This window comes from Macrobrachium rosenbergii, chromosome 29, assembly GCF_040412425.1.
Source record: "Macrobrachium rosenbergii isolate ZJJX-2024 chromosome 29, ASM4041242v1, whole genome shotgun sequence".
NCBI classification, from domain to species: domain Eukaryota; kingdom Metazoa; phylum Arthropoda; class Malacostraca; order Decapoda; family Palaemonidae; genus Macrobrachium; species Macrobrachium rosenbergii.
The window spans coordinates 13,826,520-13,848,484 of NC_089769.1; the positions used below are offsets into that span (position 1 = coordinate 13,826,520).

At 33.1% G+C, this 21,965-nt stretch overlaps 1 protein-coding gene across 10 annotated transcripts in view; it reads right to left on the reverse strand.

Moving 5' to 3' along the window:
- Positions 1–287: 287 nt before the first annotated feature.
- Positions 288–21,965, reverse strand: part of PDZ-GEF (PDZ domain-containing guanine nucleotide exchange factor) — a 372,186-nt gene continuing 350,508 nt past the window's right edge. For 6 of the 10 annotated variants that reach the window (XM_067131127.1, XM_067131129.1, XM_067131122.1 and 3 more), the window contains 4 exons: positions 20,932–20,994; positions 17,589–17,627; positions 6,838–6,975; positions 288–1,258 (listed from right to left, as the gene is read on the reverse strand). In XM_067131127.1, coding sequence (XP_066987228.1) covers positions 1,224–1,258; positions 6,838–6,975; positions 17,589–17,627; positions 20,932–20,994 — 275 coding nt within the window. In that variant the 3' untranslated portion in view covers positions 288–1,223. The remainder of the gene's footprint in view (positions 1,259–6,837; positions 6,976–17,588; positions 17,628–20,931; positions 20,995–21,965) is intronic. The other 4 variants (XM_067131131.1, XM_067131128.1, XM_067131130.1 and 1 more) reach the window with 1 other exon arrangement.

The window sequence follows — 21,965 nt, forward strand, 5'->3', positions numbered from 1 at the left end:
TGTCTTGATGCTAAAAGGCACAAGATTCAAACAAAGGAAGTCGCCAGAAAGACATGTTGTGTAACATCAGTTGGTTGAGAATGGGTATCTCCTTTCCCCTATCCCCATCTGGATAACACCCTTGTTTAGTCAGTATACAGCTGGTCCAGAGCATACGTGGAAAGATACTCCATATATGAACGGCATAGTATTTATATCCCTGTGGGAACAAACAAATCCTTAATACTTAGGTATTTAATATTTTGAATACAGAATATTTTACATTTATAGGTTAAGAATTGACAAACTTACAAATTAAAGTTTATTTGTACATTTCCAATCAAGCCTCCAAAAAGGGCCATCAGTTATGGAATAGTGAAATATTAAACAAAATATAAGTATCCTCAGCTGAACACAGAGTCCCTTTATATACTATTTTTATACAAACATTAGACTCGGTCAACCTGAATACAGGAAAAATACAATAAAATACATTACAATGATACATTACTTCTGGATGATATCAGATTCTTTACTCCTGTACAATTTTAATCTACATTTTAAAGAAAAATGACATGATGATACCCTAACCCTAGGGAATCAAAGTGACATGCATTTTCATGATGATATCACCAAGGTGGAAAATAGTATCCTTAACATTACTTTAAAGGACTCCTAATGACTTAGTCCACACAGTGGGGCAATTTGGACGACAATTGGTTTTGGCTGGCTTTTAAAAGTCTAGGGACAACAGGAAGTAATCACATTTACCGATGCTCACAAACATAATAAACTTTTGAGACATAATCAGTAAGCATCATAAATTTCTCTTTGAGACTATTTTAACTAAATATTATGCATATCTAATTTATGGACAGGGAATAACTCTATAAATATATACATGGATTCCCACAAATGCATGGTCCACATGTATTTGTGTTATCCATATTAAAAATATTTCATCTGTGCCCCAGTACCTCAAGAGCTTATGAACTGAATCCTTATCCAACTTAGAAGAAAAATCTAGTATGAGATATAACTGCAGTTACAACCAAATATATATAAATAAATATATATTAATTTCCTATACAAAATTCATCAGTGATAAGGATACATCAATTCTAAGACCCATAAATCTTTGGTTTATTTGTCACACTTATCTGATAACTTGCAAGAATTTTTATTCCTGCTGAAAGAGTAGATACTCCTTGAAAAACTACAGAAGATAGCCATAACTCTCCTCTTTACACAGCTGATACTTGAGCATCTTCCTCTTCGTCTGAAAAACAATTTTATCGTCAATAAACTTCTAAAATAAGTGCTACTAATACTATTTACTTTAAAGCAGAAACTATTACAATTAAACCATGAACTTTGCTTTAGTAGATTTTAGCATAATTCACTAACCAGCTGTTAATTTTTTATCTGTAGATACAAATGGGTGATATTTATATTCTTTTGTAGTGTACAATTAGCCTAGAATCTGAAAACACAAGGATGGAATATAAAAATTAATACCATAACTTCCAAAATGCCAAATTTGTATTAGACAAACATCACACTTTGTACAGACTCCACATAAATAAATCTCATTAACCTTATAGGGACCATGGGTAACATGCAGCATATCATATAAAAGTTATCAAACGAGAAGAATCAGAGGGATGAATGAAAATATTTAGGATACTGTAGGCATGGAACTAAATGAAAAGGACAAAATATAAAAAGATTGAAATTTAACAAAGGGGCAACATTTTTTTTAATCTAGTGAATGAGTATAACTATAGGATGTCATGAAAAAGACCAACACAAAATTAAAATCTAAAGAGGTTAGGAGACCCGTGGTAAACAAAGTGGAGAACCCTAGAGCCACTAAAAACTGCAAAACCAGTCATGGATTAATAAAAACCAGAAGGGTGGTTAAAAAAATAAAACTGTAATATTTTAAGTGGCTGTACTTAGTGTAAAAGATAAAGAGGAAAAACACAGCTTGATCATGCTAAGGAATCCCAATATAAAACATGTTAAAACTGACAAAAACCAGTTTGCTGTTCATTTACAGATACCTGTACTACTGTTTGGCAGAGTTCAGACCCACATCAAGCCCCTTTATTACCTAGCACACTGGTCTTAGAGCAAGGGCCATTGGAGACATATGCCAGCCTAACCTAAACACCAACCAACCTTATGCTATAGGGAATTCAACAACAGAGGCAGTCTTTATACTGATCAATCTACTCAAGCACTGTGAAGATGATATGTTAGAGGATGAGATCAGAGTACTCCATACATTCGTGTTACTTGAGAATGCATTTTACCAGAGAATCATGACAAGTATGTCTGTACTGTGATTTGAAGGATTTACAAAAGCAGAGGATACCAAAAAGACTTGTTAAGCTCATGAACCACACCATAATACAAGATCTAGAGTAAAGACAGTGACAGGTATATCAGAATAATGTGAGGTATAATGGTATCCACCAAAGCTCAGCAAGTTCATCTGTATAGTTTATCATGCAGTAATGAAAGAAGCTACAATGAACTACAGTGAAGGACACCTCTGGGACAAGTTGGATTGAGGTGGCCATGGTACTGGAAGAATAACAGGAAGAGATGGAAGTATCAAAAAGATGGGAAGGTGATACCAAGATGAAAATGAAAATCAGGGTAAGGAAAATACAGGTTACAGTGATTAGAAAAGATGCTGCACAAGAGTTGTGGGAGGTAAACACAAAATTGTGCTGACTTGAACATATGGTGTCACATGATATCTTCAGGCTTGCAAAATATAAATGGCATAAGGGATTTTCAATGCTCGAATATTAGAAGAACCAACTAAAAAGAAATGTGGATGAAGGTGCTTTAAAAAAGAGAACAATGCTAATAAACTGTAGTGTTGCGGACAAAAGTAATCTCCACAAGAATTTTCCTCTTTTAATTCATGGCTTAATTAAGGACACACGATATGAATTAAGTAATAAAATTAAGATTATGAAACCAAGCAATGGGCACTACTAGCCATTCAGAGGTATGAATATCTGTACATGATCAAAATTCAAGCAACAGATTTATAGAAAGACCATTTTTATTTGATGACATCAGGTTGTCAATATTATATAATCAATGCCGAATACCTCACTCATTGACATGCCATGCAGTGAAATAGCTGTTCTCCCTGTATTAAAAAGGATATGCAAATAAATTATATTTTGTTAGATCTGTCTGACAGGAGTTATACTCTGTGACCTGTCTCCCATTCCCAGTGTAACGGGAATATGTAGTACAATCGTTACTGGTACTTGTTTTGGGAAGTAAGCAACTACACATTTAAGACTATCGCCAGTGTTGACTAGCAGTTGCCCAAAAACCTTACAGCACTAATCTGTGTGCCTAATTTGAAAGTGTCAAGCATATGGAATTACTACTAACCTCTTCTATTATTTTTCTTGTTTCTCTAGATAATATGGCATTACAGATAACTGAGAGTTAACTATCTAAAGGATCTGGCAACTGGGAGACAGTATATGAAAATGGAAAAATAAAACCTGAAAAGAAAGGAACAACAGAGGAAATACTACCCCTACTGCCACTGAGCATTGCTATTTCATGGTGCCAGTTGAACACTAGTGTAGTAAAGTATTCCACCGTACGAACTTAATTATAACATGTCAGATAAATTATTTGAGAACCCTTGGGAAAATGAAAAATATTAAAGATACAGAATCATCAGAAATACTGTGATTTCCCAAAAGCAGCTGCAGAACTGGTCATTATTTAGCTGCTCAGAAAATATTGAAAATAATATTATGACAATAATATGCAAAGCGACAGAATACTCTACAGAGTTCAAAGTATATATATATATATTTTTTTTTAAGGGGTCAGTTATGAAATCAGTTCTTTCCACACTTATGTCATGTGCATTTTATGCTTGAATTCCCAAGTTGTCTAGGTCTTCTTGTGAGCAATTTCTCCAGGGTATTCTGGGTTTTCCCATTGTTCTGTATCCTGCTACTTCTAAATCTACTACCCTGACTTAACTTATAGCTTAATGGTTAAACTTAAAAATAACTACTCTTCCATTCTCTGTGTGTATCCAGACCATCTTGATTTTAAAGCATTCCCTGTTTATAATATGATAATTCTAATCTCCCCCATGAAACAGCATTTTGCGGTACACTAAAATACTTATTTTGTTATAAGTACCATGTTTTTGCTGCATAGGGAATTAAATAGTCCTTAATCACACATTATTAATGGTTACTATTGACTAGTGGTTCACTAATCTCTTCCTATGTTATTCAAGCTGCTACTCTATCTCTTACACACTTTTTCCGTCATTAATAAGCTCATTTTTGTTTATTCTCTGATTTTCAGTCTTCTCTCTCTTTTACAATTAGACATTTCTAATGTCTAAGACTTGTTCCTTCAAATCTACAGTACATATATCTCTCATAGAGGCCTCCCTTCCTGCTCTTTTGCAGCTTCCATTTTTTTTTTAACATCTTGAGATGTCACGCTTCCCTGTTAGTTGTTGTCCCATGGACTCCATTGTTGATTGTGCAAGGTGTAAGAAAAAAAGAATTTAAAAAATTTTCCTACCCTCCATGGGAAGTTGAAAGTGACTCGGTATTTACAACCGTGTTGTCAACAGTCATAAAAATATGTTAATTTTGCCAAGTTATGCATGTTTTTTCTAATAATTTGATTTGATTTTGTAAAATTATAATTACAGCTCACAAATATCATAACAGATAAGAACTAAAATCAGTAACAAATTCTGAGCACATTTATTCTAAAATTTTATGAGATTTACTGAGCTGGGGAGATGCAGTAACTTTTTGTGAGGTATACATGTTTTTTCTAATATTTCTTTGCAAAATTACAATCATAGCTGACATATTATCATAAAAGATAAGAACTCAAACCAACAAAAGATGTCCTGGAGCTGCAAAGAAGCAGTACATCCTCCTTTGAAATCCATAGGGACATTGATGATATGTTTTCCATGCCGAGGTAGTAAGTTGCCATAAGTCATTTATGGACCATTGAAGTGTTATGAACCTCTTCCCACTAAATTCATTCAAACAGTATGGTTTGTATTATTAATACTCATATGAGGATTCCTGTTCATCACCCAAAACCTGTTATAGATACTCATCTGAGGATTCCCATCCATTAAGGGTTAAATGAAGTACATGTATGATTTTGTCAGTTTCAGGCATTGCTTTAGCCTCCAAATCGCTTTGGAGTTTGCTCATTATTTGTTTCTTTAGCCACAGCTATAATACCTGCTGCTTCAAGTTAGTGGCATACTTTAACACCTTCTCCATTGTGTGATGGATGATTAAAAAGGTATTTGATTTTTATTTATGGGATTACATTAAAAATAAGCAAGTTTTTAACAAGACAACTGTAACACAACTCTTAGTAAACATGTGTTAGTTATGGTAACTAAAACCGGCACAGCTGTTTATTAATATAAACTGCAGGACAGTAAAAGCTTTAGCATAATTTTCAGAGTTGAAAGAAATGTAAATTAAGAAAGAAAAGGTAACAATAATGCAACAGATGCTGGTAAAGCGAGTGGTGTACCCAATGAGAGCACTGATTTGAAAAAACAGCTCTGAGCTCGATCTGGAAGAGAAAACCCTCAAATCGATATTTCCATTTCGCACTGATATATCCTTAAGTATGATGTACCACAGTCCGTTATACTGATGTGCTACTGTATGTACTAAAGAGTTCTTGGACAAGCTTCAAGACTTTAAAAATTAGCTAATGAAACTACAAACTACAATTGTAGCCACATAACTTGCATTTAAATAATTTTTCATTACAAACTGTGTAATGCATCATCATGACAAATTATTAGAAATTATGTAACCAGAGTACAACACAATACTCTACCATCTAGTCACCTGAAAGTCTGATACATACAAACTCAAAATAAAGTGTAAGTCAAAAATTTTAAAATTAGTGCAGTTAAATTTAGCTCTCAGTGAACTACTGATTTTCCCTATCAAGTGCTACCAATCTACCTTTCATGAGCACATGCATACAGGCACCCATACTAAAGACATTACATTAAGAGAGATATTGGTATGAGTGGTTTTTGCGTTCCTCCTCTAAAGCAATGGTTTTCAATATGCCTCATGGCCATCATAAATTATAAGACAAGTATTGCTTAGGCTTAAGCTTCAACATTTCACAATTCAAATCTTGATGCCTGCATTAAGTGCCTGTATTTTTTAATGTACAGTCAATGCCAGTAAACATTATTATAAATAGCCAGACTAACATGCAATTTCTCACCAGCTTTGCCTAAATTGGTGAATTAAATCAATCTTAGGGCATTAAATTTTCTTCAGGCTGTCAAAAACTACCATTTTAAATTGTTAATTTTACAATTTAATACACTTTTTTAGTTTCAATGTATATTTATCTATGGCATTCTTAAGATACATGTCTTTAAAAATAGTTGCCTGTATTTCAACTTGCAATGCAAAATGAGGAGCATTTCATCAATTGTGTCTGGGAGGCATTTGTAAAATTTTTAAACCTCTTTAAATTACTGCATCCAATTACAACTTTCATTTTCCTTCAGGATAAGGATTCCACAAATTTTCCACACGGTAAATGTTTTGCAAAGGAGGCTTCATGGTCTGAAATGTCGAATAACGTGGGAATTTTATGTTACAGGTATGTATCTACCATAACTAACATGTAACTGTAATAAGAAAATTGTATAATGTTAGACTCAGAATAACAACCCATAAATTTATCATACGAATATTTTACAATGCAAACAAACATTAATGCAAAATTCTAAATAGCAAAGAGAAAATTCACGCTTACCATCATGATGCGAATGGTGATAATATTGCACTCCATCATGTGACAGCGCTCGCCCCATTTGTTTCATCCTTTGTTGGGTGGCTACATAGTCTGGAGGAACACCTGGTGCCCCACGTCGAATACGGCTGTTACACACACCTGAGGAAATTTTATAATCATTCATCTTTTTAAAGAAATGTATACTGCATAAATATTTTCTTCCATTACATATAAACAAATTACAATCTATAACATAATCCAGTCTTTTCTTATTATTTAGTTCAATGGTAACTTGAGGAAATATTTAAAAATGGGTTTTTAATTAAATATAAAAATGAAAAAGCAGATACTACAAGATATATAATACTCCTTAAATTTCAATAAATGGGTGTGAATAAGCATGCACAAATATATGTACACCATAAAGTTATTAAAGTGTCATACACAAGTAACAACAAAATGACTAACCCATCAAATTTACTAGTATATTCTTGAAGTTTTAACTCTTTCCCTTCTTAATTCTGTAAGAATTTCTGTTCCATGTTTGACAATTTGCAATTCTTTATAAAGCATCATGGTATCATGGAGTTTAAAAAATAACATTAAATAGGGAAATATTTTAGTAAAGCCAAGCTTAAATTTACACTACCTTCTAGTTTTTTTTTTTTTGTGTAATAATGATACCATACAATTTGACCTAAATAAAGCTCTAATTTTGAACATATGAAAACGTGTGGCACTTCTGCACATAGCAGCATTAATATTTCCCTAAAGTCTGAATACTACAAAAAGTATTTCTTTTGTAAATTATGCTGTTACCATTTACATGTTTAAATTCCTTGCATAAAAACAGAAACCCAAGTCCATATTTAGAGTTTGGAATAGATAATTATTTCATTGATGACCACCTGGAGGACTTTTGGCTATGCATGAATTCTTTATGATAAGGGTTTTTGGCCAGTATGAATGTTGTTGCTTGCTTCTTGTATTAACACTTAAAATATTTCATAAAATTACATCCTGTTAAACATCCATACTTATCAATTTTTAAATTGGCGGGGAACTAGAAAAACAAGGTACAATATACAATAATATGTATAAATATGGTATATATATATACGTATATGTATTACAAACCTAATGACAAGTAGCTAAACACTGTCCATGAAAGGGAAACATGAGGTTTAATTGCAATGGCTAGCAGCCATGCAGGGTACAGTAAACTAAGGTAAATACTCATTGAACAGTGACCAGGTATACAGAAGAAAACCAACTTGATACAAAACATTAAATACATATTTGCCCATTCAAAAATATAAACTCATCGCCCTATAGCAACACTTCAGCTGTCAATGACAAAGTCACATATTTATTATATGCTTCTACAACACCTTTTTAAAAACAAAACAAGAAGTATTTCTGTTAACCTGGTTTGGGCCCCTTTTGTCTAAACCAATGAGAAAACATAAAAAACTTTCTTAATACTTAATAAATGACATGTACTATTTCACACATCTCTTGCACTAAAGTTTTACTTTTACCAAGTGGCAGATGAGGAAGACGGACCCCACAAAACTAATGAAACCACTAATGTGATGTATGGGTAATGCTTAAAACGAACTTTAGAATGACTTTTTGCCTATTAATATTGTAACTTATTACATATTCAATATGTACTTTGTATTAGATATTAATGGCAGTAATCTAGATAACAAAGTTGAGAAAGCATATTAAAATAGTAATACCTAGACCTCTGGTTTGTTATTTGTTAAAATAAAATTTTCTTCATTCACGAATCAGTTTGATATCAGACTACGTTCCTGTGAGAACAGTGGAATTACAAAGTCAAGGCAAGTTCTATGGCATAGACCACTCATAGCTAAATATATTCCTCCACTATGAACTGATAGTCTCATATCTATCAATTCAGTGGAGCTGGATCATACTTCTCCTAAATTTGTCATACTACATCCGCTTTCCTAAAAAATCTGCTCCCAGATTACTTGATTGCTTCACTATTCTCTTTTGCAATTACTATCATGCCTTTTTCATACATTTCCTGTGAAGTCTGACACGAGCTCTCGGATAACGCAAATGTTCCAGGACTAAAGGCAGTTTCCTTGTGCTGTACACATTTTCAGACCAAGTTTTTTGCCACCCGATAATACAGTCACAAATCTGGAGAATGAAGAGAAACCACACCTAGGGTAATGACCTTATACACAGATTTGTTTCTAAGCATCAAGATGTTATGGCATATTCCTTCAACGGAGGTCACCAAATAATAGATTCAGCATTGCTTCTCCATACAGGAATTTGCCAAATTTCCTAAAAACAAAATTCCACTCTCCAGATACACTTATGAACCTGTGGAACAACTTTGAAGCTTGTCTTTACTCCTTTCAGTTTCCTGACGAGCATTGCCTAGATAATGTTTGCTCAAGATCCTGAAGACGACACTCTTAGAACCCAAATGGTATAAAGACCTTGTCCACATGCTTTTGCTATTCTCACTTTAGCCTGTTTCGCCAGAATATGACAACCCTTCAAAGAGCTAACAGCATATTTTAATAGCTATGATGAGAGGGAATGGCAGGCCCCAAGCAGCTCTCAGACTAGTAAAGATAGCATGCTTCTGACTTTGTAATAGGATGAGCCTTCCACACACTGTCTGTCAACTTAGGTAACAAATTTGCCATCTAACTTGCTTATAGGCTAAGAAAACTACAGTATTTTGGAATTTTGAAAGAGGTCTCAGGCCTACTACTCGTCTAAAGTAGCATGTTCAAGACCTTAAAAATGCCTCTTAGATAACCAAACAATAGAATTTCCTTCCTACTTGCTTTTGCTACAGAGAAAGCATTTTTTCAAGCATGTATCCGTTTTGTTTATGCAAGGTCCCACACTGCCTCAATTTTTAGGGTATATATCCTGAATGAGAGCTTACTAAACAAGCACAGCATATGCTTAAAGAAATTTTTCCTTTCCAGTTATTACTAACACTATTTACTTAACAAATCAACTCGCTTCTCTTGTACAGCTACCCTCTTGCCGAAGGTACAGATCATAGTTAGATCCTTTGTCATTTCCAGGAGCTTATGCATTTGTAAGCAAACCATTGGCTACAGTCATTTGGATTCAACCCATGGATTTCTGGTACATTCATGAAAAGGTGCTGTAGCAAACAGCCATGACAGCTTAAGCATTTGTAAGTGAACCATGTATTGGTTACAGTTATTTGGAATTCCCAATCAACCTACAGGTTTCTGTGGTATGTTCACGGTAAAGTGTGGTGGCAACGTTGCCTCAAGGACATCATACAAAGGTTTCTGATGTGTTCTTGATACAGTGCTGTAGCAAACATCCATGATATTCATGTTTTTTTCTTTCTCTCTTATTCTATGCATCATCTTTTCATAGGCCCTTAAAATATTAACATCTTGTAAGTTCAGTATATGCCAGGTCATTCTTTGGCAATGTTGAAAAGGAAATCTCTACCTTTAACACTTTCTTTAACTCTTTAGCAGTGGCAGGCATTCTATGATACTCAAAAATGGCACAAGAAATCTACCAGGTATTGTACAGTGTTTTGAACCATGATATTGGAATTAATTTTACGGTAAAATGTTCAAATCACTTGAATGGGCCATAAATGACTACAGTATATGGCAACTCTCACACCTCAGCTCAGGATACGAGGGAGATTAGTCCTAACTCTTGATTTCATGGGGGAATGTTCTGCAATTCCCCTTTCCAGTACATCTTGTATATATTTGCCCAAAAATACACTCAGGGTTGCTGTTGGTTTAGGTTCTTATCTTTTACGATAGTATGTCGGCTGTAATTGTAATTTTGCAAAGTAAAATACAAAAAATATTAAGAACATGTATAACTCATTTAAATTTACTTCATCTCCCCATCCCAGTACATCTTAGGGATTGCTGCTGATTTTATTATCTTTTTTGATATTATGTGAGCTTTAATTATAATTTTTTTAAATAAAGTAAAAAAAAAAAAAATTATTAGAATGTGTATAAAGTATTTTTACAAATGTCAATATTAACTTTCAACTTCCCGTGGAAGGTACAGAAATTTTTTTTAGAATTTTCATATACCATGTGCATTTGCATATCCTCCTCTTTCCAGTGATGTGTCTTTATTTTCTTAAATTGGCCAATCTTAACCTTTTGTGATTGGTGTCATCAATTGATGACTATTTGTAGCTTTGGGGTAATTTCCTTGTATTATCCCCTGATGATCAACATTTCGCACAATACAGTTTGAACAAATTTTGCGGGTAAAGTGTTCAGATCACTTCCCTGGGCCATAAATAACTTTTGGCAACTCCAGTAGCTCAGTAGAGGACGAGGGAGAACAGTTTGGTTTGAGATGTCAAGGGGGAATGTACTACAGCTCCCATCCCAGGATGTCTTGTAAATATTTTACAATAAAAAATACTCTCAGAATTTGTTACTGATTTTAATTCTTAATTACTATGATATTGTGTGAGCTGTAATTATAATTTTACAAAAAATAAAAAAAATTATTAGAAAAAACATTTGTAACTTGGAAAAATTAGCACATTTTTACAACTTTCTTTTGGAAAAGCGGTCCCACACAGGGAAGGTACAGAAAATTTTTTAGAATGTTTTTTTTTTTCTTATGCCATGTGCGCATGCATATCTTCCTCTTACCGATTTTTTTTTTTTTTTTTTTTTTTTTTTTTTTTTTTTTTTTTTTTATCGCCAACCTTAAATCTAGCCCAGTCTAAGGGTATGCTTGATATATATTTAGCCCGTCCTGGAAGGGTTAACCCTCACAGTCCTGGCTAGTACACCCCTAGATCAGGCTAAATTTAAAGATGGCCAATTTAAAAAAAAAAAAATCAATGAAAAGAGGTAGATATGCATATGTTCATGGTATAAGAGAGAAAAAAAAATTCTGTACCTTCCATGGGAAGTTGAAAGTGAATATTTCCAACCCTGCGCAGGGCCTCTTTTCCAAAAGAGAGTCATTAATTTTTACAGTTTATGTGTTTTTTCTAATATTTTTAAAAATTCTATTTTGTAAAATTATAATTACAGCTCACACAATATCATAACAGATAAGAACTAAAATCACTAACAAATTCTGAGCTGCAGTACATTCTTCCCCCCATGACATCTCAAGTCAAACTGATCTCCCTCTATCCTCAACTGAGCTACTACAGTTGCCATGTAAGAGTTGCCAGAAGCCACTTTTACCACAAAATTCATTCAAACTGTATGGTGTGAAATCTTGAACATATATGTTACCTGGAATCCACCCCAAAGCTATAAGTAAACATACATGTCACCTGGCCTCAAGGGGTTAAGTCTGCCCAGTCTTGGGGTATTGTTCATGTATATTTAGCCTACCTGTAAGAGTTAATGTTCTTGGAATGCAATGCAATCATTTGTTTTCAAATCTTCAAAACAATAAGTTACTTTCTGGATGTGCTTTTATCTGCTTACTGGGAATTATTGAATGTCTTCATTGCTTTGAGCTCTTTATCTTTCCATAAAGTGCAATGATCCTTGTTTTCTATTAGGCAGTGATAATTTATATTTTGCATAATTACTCCATTTGAAGTTGGGTTTGTATACTTACTCCTTTTACAGTTAGGTCTTAATATGGCTTTCTGCTGCTTGCACTAAACTACTAAGGCTTGAGGCAGGAACATGTTCTAGGTCCTTGTATCCAAACAAATATTAAAAAGAAAAGAAAAGAATGTATTTTTATATATATAAAATAGTTAGGGGTCTACCCCTTTGAGTGGTTTTCACTATAAAACTTGCCTACATTTTGTCATGCCTTTTTTATTTTTTAAAACATTATGGCTTGAATACCCTGTACTGAAAATATTACATAATAATCTTTTATGTTTAGATGCTGTACGATGTACCTAAAAAATATTAGGGCCAAAACCTTATATAACTGTAAACATACTAAGGGGGTAACAACGTATTTTTTGCTTTTCTGGTTTTACAAAGGAAATAGATTATTCAGTCAAAATGTACTATGATATGAATCATTGTTTTTAAATGTCTCAAAACTATACTGTACAGTATAAGGAAGATCTGTCTCATGTACATATCTACATTATTCTTATGAAACAGGAAAGCTTTTTGTTATGCAAAATTTTCAATAGCCACTATTGATTTCTTCCAGCTTTGCTGTTTTCATTACTCAGTTTAAAGGGAAATACCAACAGACGGCATCACTGGTTACACAATAAATTCCTATGTTACCAAAGCTGCTAAGTCTTCCGCAAGGGAACAAAACAAAAACAAAAAAATCTAGTTTTACGGCTTAGTAATGTTTTCCAAAACCTATACCACATCCCTGCATTACTTTTTATGGCCCTTCATCATCAAGATATGCTAGGTAAAGTGTTTTTTCATGCCTTGGCTGCCAGTTCAAGTGCAGTCCTTGCTTCCTTTTCTAAAGGGAACCAGTGAACTGCATGCTCACTGTAAACAGGACAATCAGAAATATGGTAAATCCAAATATGACTCAACAGACTACACACATACCTTTGAACCCACGTAACCTTTCCCTTAAATTTATGCTACATTCTTGAACTACTTGAAATTACAAGTTATCAAACGTTAAGCTGGAGAACAATTCTGAACTTCTTGTATGAAAAACCTTGATGGTTCTTAGCAATTCTGAGTAATTTTTATTGGCAATTACCCTAGCATTAGACTGAAAATTGGAAGTATGGCTTAAGTTGGGTTTCTTGTTTCAAAAATCAGGTAAGAGCTTTTTAATCCCCTTGAGCCCAACATGTAATTGGCATGAGTAGGGAGCTAGTAATTCTAGGAACAGATTAGTAAAATACAGAATACCTGACAACAAATATCAAAGCATAAATGTTAACAAAATGTTTTAGTTATGAGCAACATGCAATACTTTGGAAGAAACTACTGTATTTTCACTGATCTGTCACTAAATAAATACAGTACAATGGGAAAGGTTTACAATGGTGGTGGACAGTGTAATATAATTTCATATATACTTAACATAAACCAGAATTGCTTTCATGTTTAGTGCAATATTCAATCATACCTATGAAGTACTTTGACCACTGTAATCTAAACAACTGTTCATTGAGCAGAATTTAAGAAAATCATTTACTTCCAAAGTGCTTCACAAACAGATAATTGCAGGATAACAATTCAAAACACAATCATTAACTAAGACTATGTGGACCTGATTACCATACTAAATATAAACACCACAAATTCTATATTGTTAACATTCTATTTAGGTGCTCAATGTTTTACTTTATCTTGTGATGATCAAGTATATTGTAGCTTTACAATACAGTACAAAAGAATTTAATAAAGTAAGTTTACCTATTCAACCTGCTAATTATATAGAAAGCACACTATAAAGTGTTACACATTGTTACATAAAGAATTTGTGTTGAAAGTATGTGAACAGCCTATGCTTTGCTGATATAAAAAAAATATTTTACATATTTTACATCAAAACAATGTTTTATACAAATCCATTCATCACAAAATAAGCCTGTACATGATGCAAAAGGTTCCAAAAAGAATAGTTCCACTTCACATGCTCAACCAACTCCCTATTACTTGTGGGAATTAACAATGCTTCTCATTAATTAAAAAATACTCGGTAGCATGAGTCTTGCAATGGAGAAACAAACCCACAGTTGTGTATGGGTACAAATATTTTTTTTTTTGTACCATACATAGAGATTGAAAAGAGGAACTGAACGTATTCCTAAAAGCTCTCTATATACTTTTATTTTTAAATTTCTTTGTACCCACAAATAACTATGGACTCATTTCTCCAATGCTCCTCATTATACTGTGCAATATTCATCTGATAAGGGGAAAGGGAGAAGGTTACTGGAGTTTATGATGAATAGGTATGTATAAATTCATGTTTTTATTGTCAACTAATTTTTATCACAAATCAATTTATCATACAGTAGCGGAAGTCCTAAGAAGATGTTGCTGCTGCCAGAAGTCCATTAGGAGGAAAGAAAGACATGGACTTGGTAATGGCAGGTCCAAAAGGCACCTCCCATGCTTGAAGATGGCAATAAAAGGATCTCCAGACTTTGGACACACAAAAGTAATGAGTTTGCAGTGGCAGAAAAGCCAAAGGCATGCCCACTGGTACCAAGCAGTGATTTCAGGTAAAAATGCTTTTGGTACTAGATGTCTTGATTGAATATAAGGATATGAGGTGATTGCTGTTATCCCATACCCAAGGTGAGGACATGACTAATCACAATGATGGGCCACAACATTCAGAAGTGACAGTGGAGGGAAAACCCTTGCAGGGAGCTTGGCAATATCCTATACCCTCCCAAGGGATGGCAAAGAACCAGTTTACAATAAAGTCAGCATGGATGAAAGGGCAATAAAGCCAAGATGAAACATTCTCCACCAAAGGCCATGCTGGAGTAGCTGAGGGTAAGAAACAATGGCACCATTCTAGATGTCAGAGTGAAGCTCGCTACAGCCAGTGGAAAGCTAATGAGGACCTGCAATTGGAGTCAGAAACCTCTTGAAGGGAACATAGGTCAACAGTACACTTGGAAACCCAAGGTGATCCAAAACACAACCTGAAGGATCCAATAGCATGTGACACATCTGGCAAACTTGTAAAATCAAGTGGTAAAGCAGTGCAAAATCATGATCAACCCCAACTTGGATCAGATGACTGAAAAACTGAAGCAGCATGACTTGTCCAGTCAACTAGGCAAAGCTGAAAAAGGGACTAGAGACAAGCATCGCCAGAACTTTTAACAGCCAATACAGTGTCAAATCACCTCTAACTTCAACAAGAAGGCCTCATGACATAACAGTGGTTGAGAGGATGAAAACCCCATCTCTTTCCAAAGCCATGAATCCTGCAAAGTTGTATAACAAATGAGTTGCAGGAATGGCCAGTGACCACAAGCAATTCCTAAAAAGATTCCACTCACCACAGCTAAACTAGATAACTTCAGGCCAACATAAGCAAGAAAGGGCCTAACTTGTAAACTGATGTTTGTACAGATACCATGGCTTCCAATGCAACAGTGATTTTACTTTTATAAAATGCTTCTAAATCAGAGGCAAAAATTATATACTGCAGCAATGCCTCTACAAAGATACTTATGTGGCATCATAGTATAAAATACTAATCAAAAGGAGATGGAACAAATTTACCAAGACCTTCAATATTACTGTTACATGACAGACAATTCAAATATTTGGTACTGTTACACGACAGACAATTCAAATATTTTGATGTTTTTAATGATCTAGTTATTATTTTCTGTATTAGCAACCTATATATATAAAAATGGATTATGTATGTATATGTCCATGTGTGTCTTATGTTTCCACATAACTCTAAAATGCATTGAGCAATTTCAACCATACTTGGTACATATATGACTTACTATCTAGAAAAGAATACTGTGGGGGTAAGACATCACTGGCACCATTAGGGGGTGGGGTGGGAAGGGGGTGAAATGTACAAACAACCGAAAACAACAGATATTAGTGTCTTTTCCATAGTTTTCAAGGTCACTGAGATGAATAGTGACACTCCTGATGCCCTTTAAGTCCAAGTTCAGCCCCAATAGGAAGGGGGTGAGAAGGGGTGAAAAATAGTGTCAAAATTGACAAATATTAGGAGGTGGTTTATTGGTTGTCATTCAGTTTTCCCAGGCAGCACCAGGTTGGTTAGCTAGTTATATTATAGAGCTTACTGAAAATTAACTCAAGTATGTATAGTAATATTTTAACTAATGCAATTTAGTGACACTGTTATATAACTAATTTTAGTAGAACTTTTATGAAATTTAGTATGGTATAAAAGAAAGGTAAATTATATAATGAGGTAATAATTTATGACATAAGTACATCTTAAAAAAAATGTATTAATTTTTATCAATATAGCATCTCTCTAAATTATGACTCGATTCTATTTCTGACATTAAAACTTTTGCATAAATACTTTTTACAAAAAGTAATATTTCCATTTTATTGACCAACCACTGCATTTAAAATTCCTTGGTAGGGCTTTTCACTATATTAATATTTATATACTGCTGGACTCTAAAATTTGATTTCAGAGCCTCACTGTCACTACTACTGTTTTTATTATTAAGTAGTTTAACCAGACCACTAAGGTAATTTATGCAGCTTTCACAGGGCTGGCCTAAAAGATTTGTCCGTGTTATGATATTTTAAGTATCAAACAGCCTGCACCAGTAATGTGTTGTTTATGAATTAGAAACAGTTTTCCAAAAAGACTAAGGTCATACCTATCCACTGTTATTCTGTTTCTCTCATTTGGGTTTTCCAATTGAAAAGTTTTTTACATGTTTGTTAGCTATTTTACAATGGAGAACTATTCCTAACATTGTCATACTAATGAGCACCAAAAATTAAGTGACCCCAAGTTAAATGTTTTTCAAATGTTACTAAAGACCTAACACAAAGCTAAACTGGGATGACATATCATTTATTCCAAAGGAATTATTTGGCTGCAAGACTCATGAAGCACTTCAGAAAATTGCTTGTCTATAAATTTACCAGTACAATACAGTATATGTAAATATTTATAAACATTGTATAAAATACTTCACATAACTGAAAATTCAAGGACTAGTTTATGAACCCATAACTATTAGGTAAAGAGCATGCTACTGTAAATGAGTACAGTATTGTAGTTTCACATTACATCGTAAGGGGAAGACTTAAGAGAATGCTTACAATGTTGCCGCATATTGTTGAACATGAACCTCTTCTGGGCTAGGGAAAAGATTTCTAATAAGTAACATATGGTAATTATTTCTGTTACTACATCAAAAGCATAGTAATTAATATGAAAGCAAAAGTCTGAAATATCAAAATTATAAAACTTTAATCTGGAATATTTGCAATTAATAATTTCTTATTATCAACAGCATTGCAAAGATAGCCTAAGAAATACCTAGCGCTGTATAAAATACCAACAATACACAATAAAATTTCCTGGCCATTATACAACCATGAATTATTTTGTTAACTGCTGTAAATGAAATTTAATATAATCTCCAGCTGAAGTTCCAGTGAAATTATATATCTACAGTACAAATAAGGTACAGCAACACTAGAAATAATAAGACTAAATATCTTTAAACTAATAACCTCATAAGATTCTCTGCTTAAAACTATTTAATAACAGCCAAACCTACTTCTCAAAGTTATAGGCTGAAACTGTATCCCTCATGACCTAATAGAAGATAAGAATGTTCCATGACTAACCCTATAATTTAGTTAATTGTAGAATCAAAATTTCATGTATTAATTGCCCACTATAAAAATTATATTTGTACCATGGCTAACCTATTTTAAGTTCATTAAACAACAGAAAATTAACAAACCCTAAATTACTTTTTTCCCTGAGAAGATAATAAAAAAATGACATAACATGAAAACATTTTAAAAAAAATTTAAAACAAGTTTACATGGGTTGAGAAACACTGAAAAAGTGTTTCCCATTTTGGAGAAAATGGCAGAAGGACCTAATCGTAGTCATGATTGCTGATTCCTGGGTTTACGACATTCATATGTATGTGAACCTAGATTTGTAAAGTATATTCTTATATGCACAGGTACCAATATGCAAGAAAGGTTCAGAGTTATGAAGTATATCTTGACATGTGAAGACCGTTCATATCATAAGCAACCAGTCTTCGAAAATAAGGTGAAACTGATAAAACCCAAATAAGAGTAGCACTGTACAAAATCTTGTTGTAGTTACTCACTACCACCACTGAAGGCTGCAACTTTTTTTTTTTTATACAGTAACAAAATTAGGGTTTTTATGACTGCAGTAAAGACATGACAGCCCTATATAATAACAGTAACATAAGTCAATAAGAAGGTAACATGTAGAAAATTATAAAAGTAATCACCTAGTTAACTGGAACATTTCATGAATCAGAAGAAAAGTGGTGTTTCAAAATATCATTATTCTGACTGGAAATAAGTTTCGTTATCCATCACAGAAAGTAACTATCTATTTAATGTAGTATATAAATTGAGAACAGAGGACTCTCTCTCCTTCTTTTAATATTGTGAAGAGTATACGGAAAGTTGTTTTACAAAACAAATGGACTTGAATGCAACATTATTTTTATCACAGGATAAATACTAATTTTTATTCTTTAAACTAAACAAATAAATGCTATGTTTATATGCTGTGTATATGTAATCACTCATAAAATTGAACATCAATAAAAAATTTAAATAAAGGTAGACTTTTCTCTCTCTGAGTCTTAAGTATTTCACCATGAATGGAGAAGACTTTAATGCATTAGTATTTATATGTTAGGTGCATATCAATATTTTTTTAAAAAACACAAATGTACATATAAATATTTATAAGAAAAAAATAAACACAAATGTGAAACTAAAACAATCAAAATTTCTTGGCAGAATCTCACAGACTTTAAATGAGTGATGGAGCTCATTGCAGAGATGACAGCATCCCTTCAGTGCAAGCCCTGTATCCCTAACACTGAGATTATTGCTCTTAATCACGGTATTAATATTTCTGTTTCTTCTCTCATTTACAGTACAACAGTGTAGAGTATACTTCACTCATAGATGTTTAGTACAAATGTACCAATTAGACAAACAGCTTACTATTTGTCTAATTGGTACACTGGTGTTCTAAAGGAGAATTCAAGAACCTGAAGACTAACTCTTTACATAATACACTAAGCAAACAGAATCGTAAATACAGATATAACTGAGATCAAATTAACTGGTAAATTGCACTAACTAATAACCTAGTGCACTAAAATAATATTTAGCCAAGTGTCAATACCTATCTAACCTAGATCATTTGAGGTGTGGTTTAATGTAACTACTATAAAAATTAAATGGTTACTATAAAACAATCTTCATAATCATACCCAAAAGGCCTTAACTTTTGCTGACATTGGAGTAACAAATAAGAAATTATCACTGTACAGTACACATACAAACTTCTTCCTTTAAACAATAAAGTCATGGTCATTTTATCAATCTAATAAAACATTCCCATGGTGTCACTAACTATTACAACTTCAGCTAAAACTTTCCTATACGCAACAGATAATATATGGCAAACATCACTAAACAAATAAAATGCTGAATTTGTGAGTAAATTAATTTCTCATAAATTACATGGGAACATTTAAGGATAATCAGCAGCAAAATACTATGATGATGCACTAACTCCAATTTTACACTGAAACTTTGCAAACCCAGTTCTCTAATTTACCTGCAGTCTTTTTATAAATGAATTCATTCCTAATGATCAAAGAATGGGCCTGACAAGCAATATTACATATTCACAAGTAGAAAAACTTTTTAAGGTGAGATCTGACTGATAAGTTTAGGTAGTTACTAAAACCATGAATTTTGAGTTGTGCCAGTATAACAAATGAATGCCACATATTTCCTAACCTTACCTACAGTAAAAATGTTTATACTGCATACATGATTATTTCCAAGAGAAAATAAGGTACAATTATCAGGGTAAGATACAGCATCAGAAATGTTAAGTATTAAGTACTAAGAAAAAAGAAACTGCCTATTATTTCATTTTAGAAGAGCAAAGCATTAAATTACATCTAACTTCTCCAGTAGTACACAAGTACGAACTGTGTACAGTACTTAATTAAACCATTTAGTTCCACCTACACTGATGTAACACATCTGTTTACAATCTTTGTGATTTGATGCTCTAAAATTTCAGGTAAAAATTGTTACCAAGTAACAGATGACATTCTTAAAAAAAGGTTAGAAGAATTAAATGTGGAAGGTTCATTTTATGATCACCAGTAATGAACTCAGTGAAGCAAAGCTAGATAACAGTAACCAATAAAAGACCTTGATACTAAATATTACTTGTAAGTTATTTCAAGAAAAATACACCTGTTCATGTAAAGGATAAGTTCTTGATAGGAACTACCTACCCATCATTCATAAGATTACTCAACCAGTTTTTGAGATGTAGAAATAAATTTGTCAAAGAGTAACAACTGATTAAATTATGGAATCAAATATACAAGCTACTCACCTGCTGTTGGAACAGGAGGCAGAACTGGGATTGCATGAGGAAAGGGTGGTCGTGACCTTGATTCTGTTGAAAAAAAAAAAAAGTTTTAAAATCACTCACAAAGCAATTACAATTAGAATATACTTCTTGCTTCACACTGGTGTGCCTTTACCTGATACACTGGTCTGGTTAAAAAAAAAAAAAAAAAAAAAAAAAAAAAGTCACTCCTTGTAACATTTCCCACTCTTCTCATGGCATTTAATGGTTAGAAAACATGACATTTAAAAGAGAACAAAATACAGTATACTTCAATATGAACAAGAATGAACATTTGTATATATGAATAAAACATGCTATTTATATATATACTGTATATATACAATATACCACCATAAACACCAAGCTACAAGCCTTTTACCATACATTTCAAATTGCAGAACACTTACATAAATAAATCTTGATAACAAAACCTATGTAACGTTTGCATTTCACCCAACCATCATTAGATTTAATATCCTACATAATTTTATAAAGTAAATAGCTAGTTATCAAAGGAAGCATTAAACTGCAGCTTATTACAAAATGGGCTGTCACTTTCTCAAAGGGTCAAATGATCTAAGCTTAATTCCTAATTAGGGTTGCTGTTTTTAATGAGTTTTTTCCAAAGACTTATTTCAAAATTGGTTTTGGCAGATGTTTCACAGATGGATGACCTCCCTGACTCAACCCCCTCCCCCATTTATTTAAGCTAGGAAAAGATAAAATGCATAATCACTGCTAAGAATAGCAATTCAAAACTACAAACAATAAACTTAGGGGCAATCGTAGGGTCAAATGGTATCACAAATTATTCAACACTGAACTTATAGAATCAAAAAATTCTAGAATTTACAAAGGTATTGCTCAGTCAGCTCTGAAGAAAGTAAACCTTATAATAATATAATAATATCTAAAAGATTATGTTGACTTAAAAATAAAGCTGTAAGAGTAAGTCAGATGGCAGGATGAAATAAGGGAAATTATGCATGTTCCTTATGTAGATCAGATAATTAATG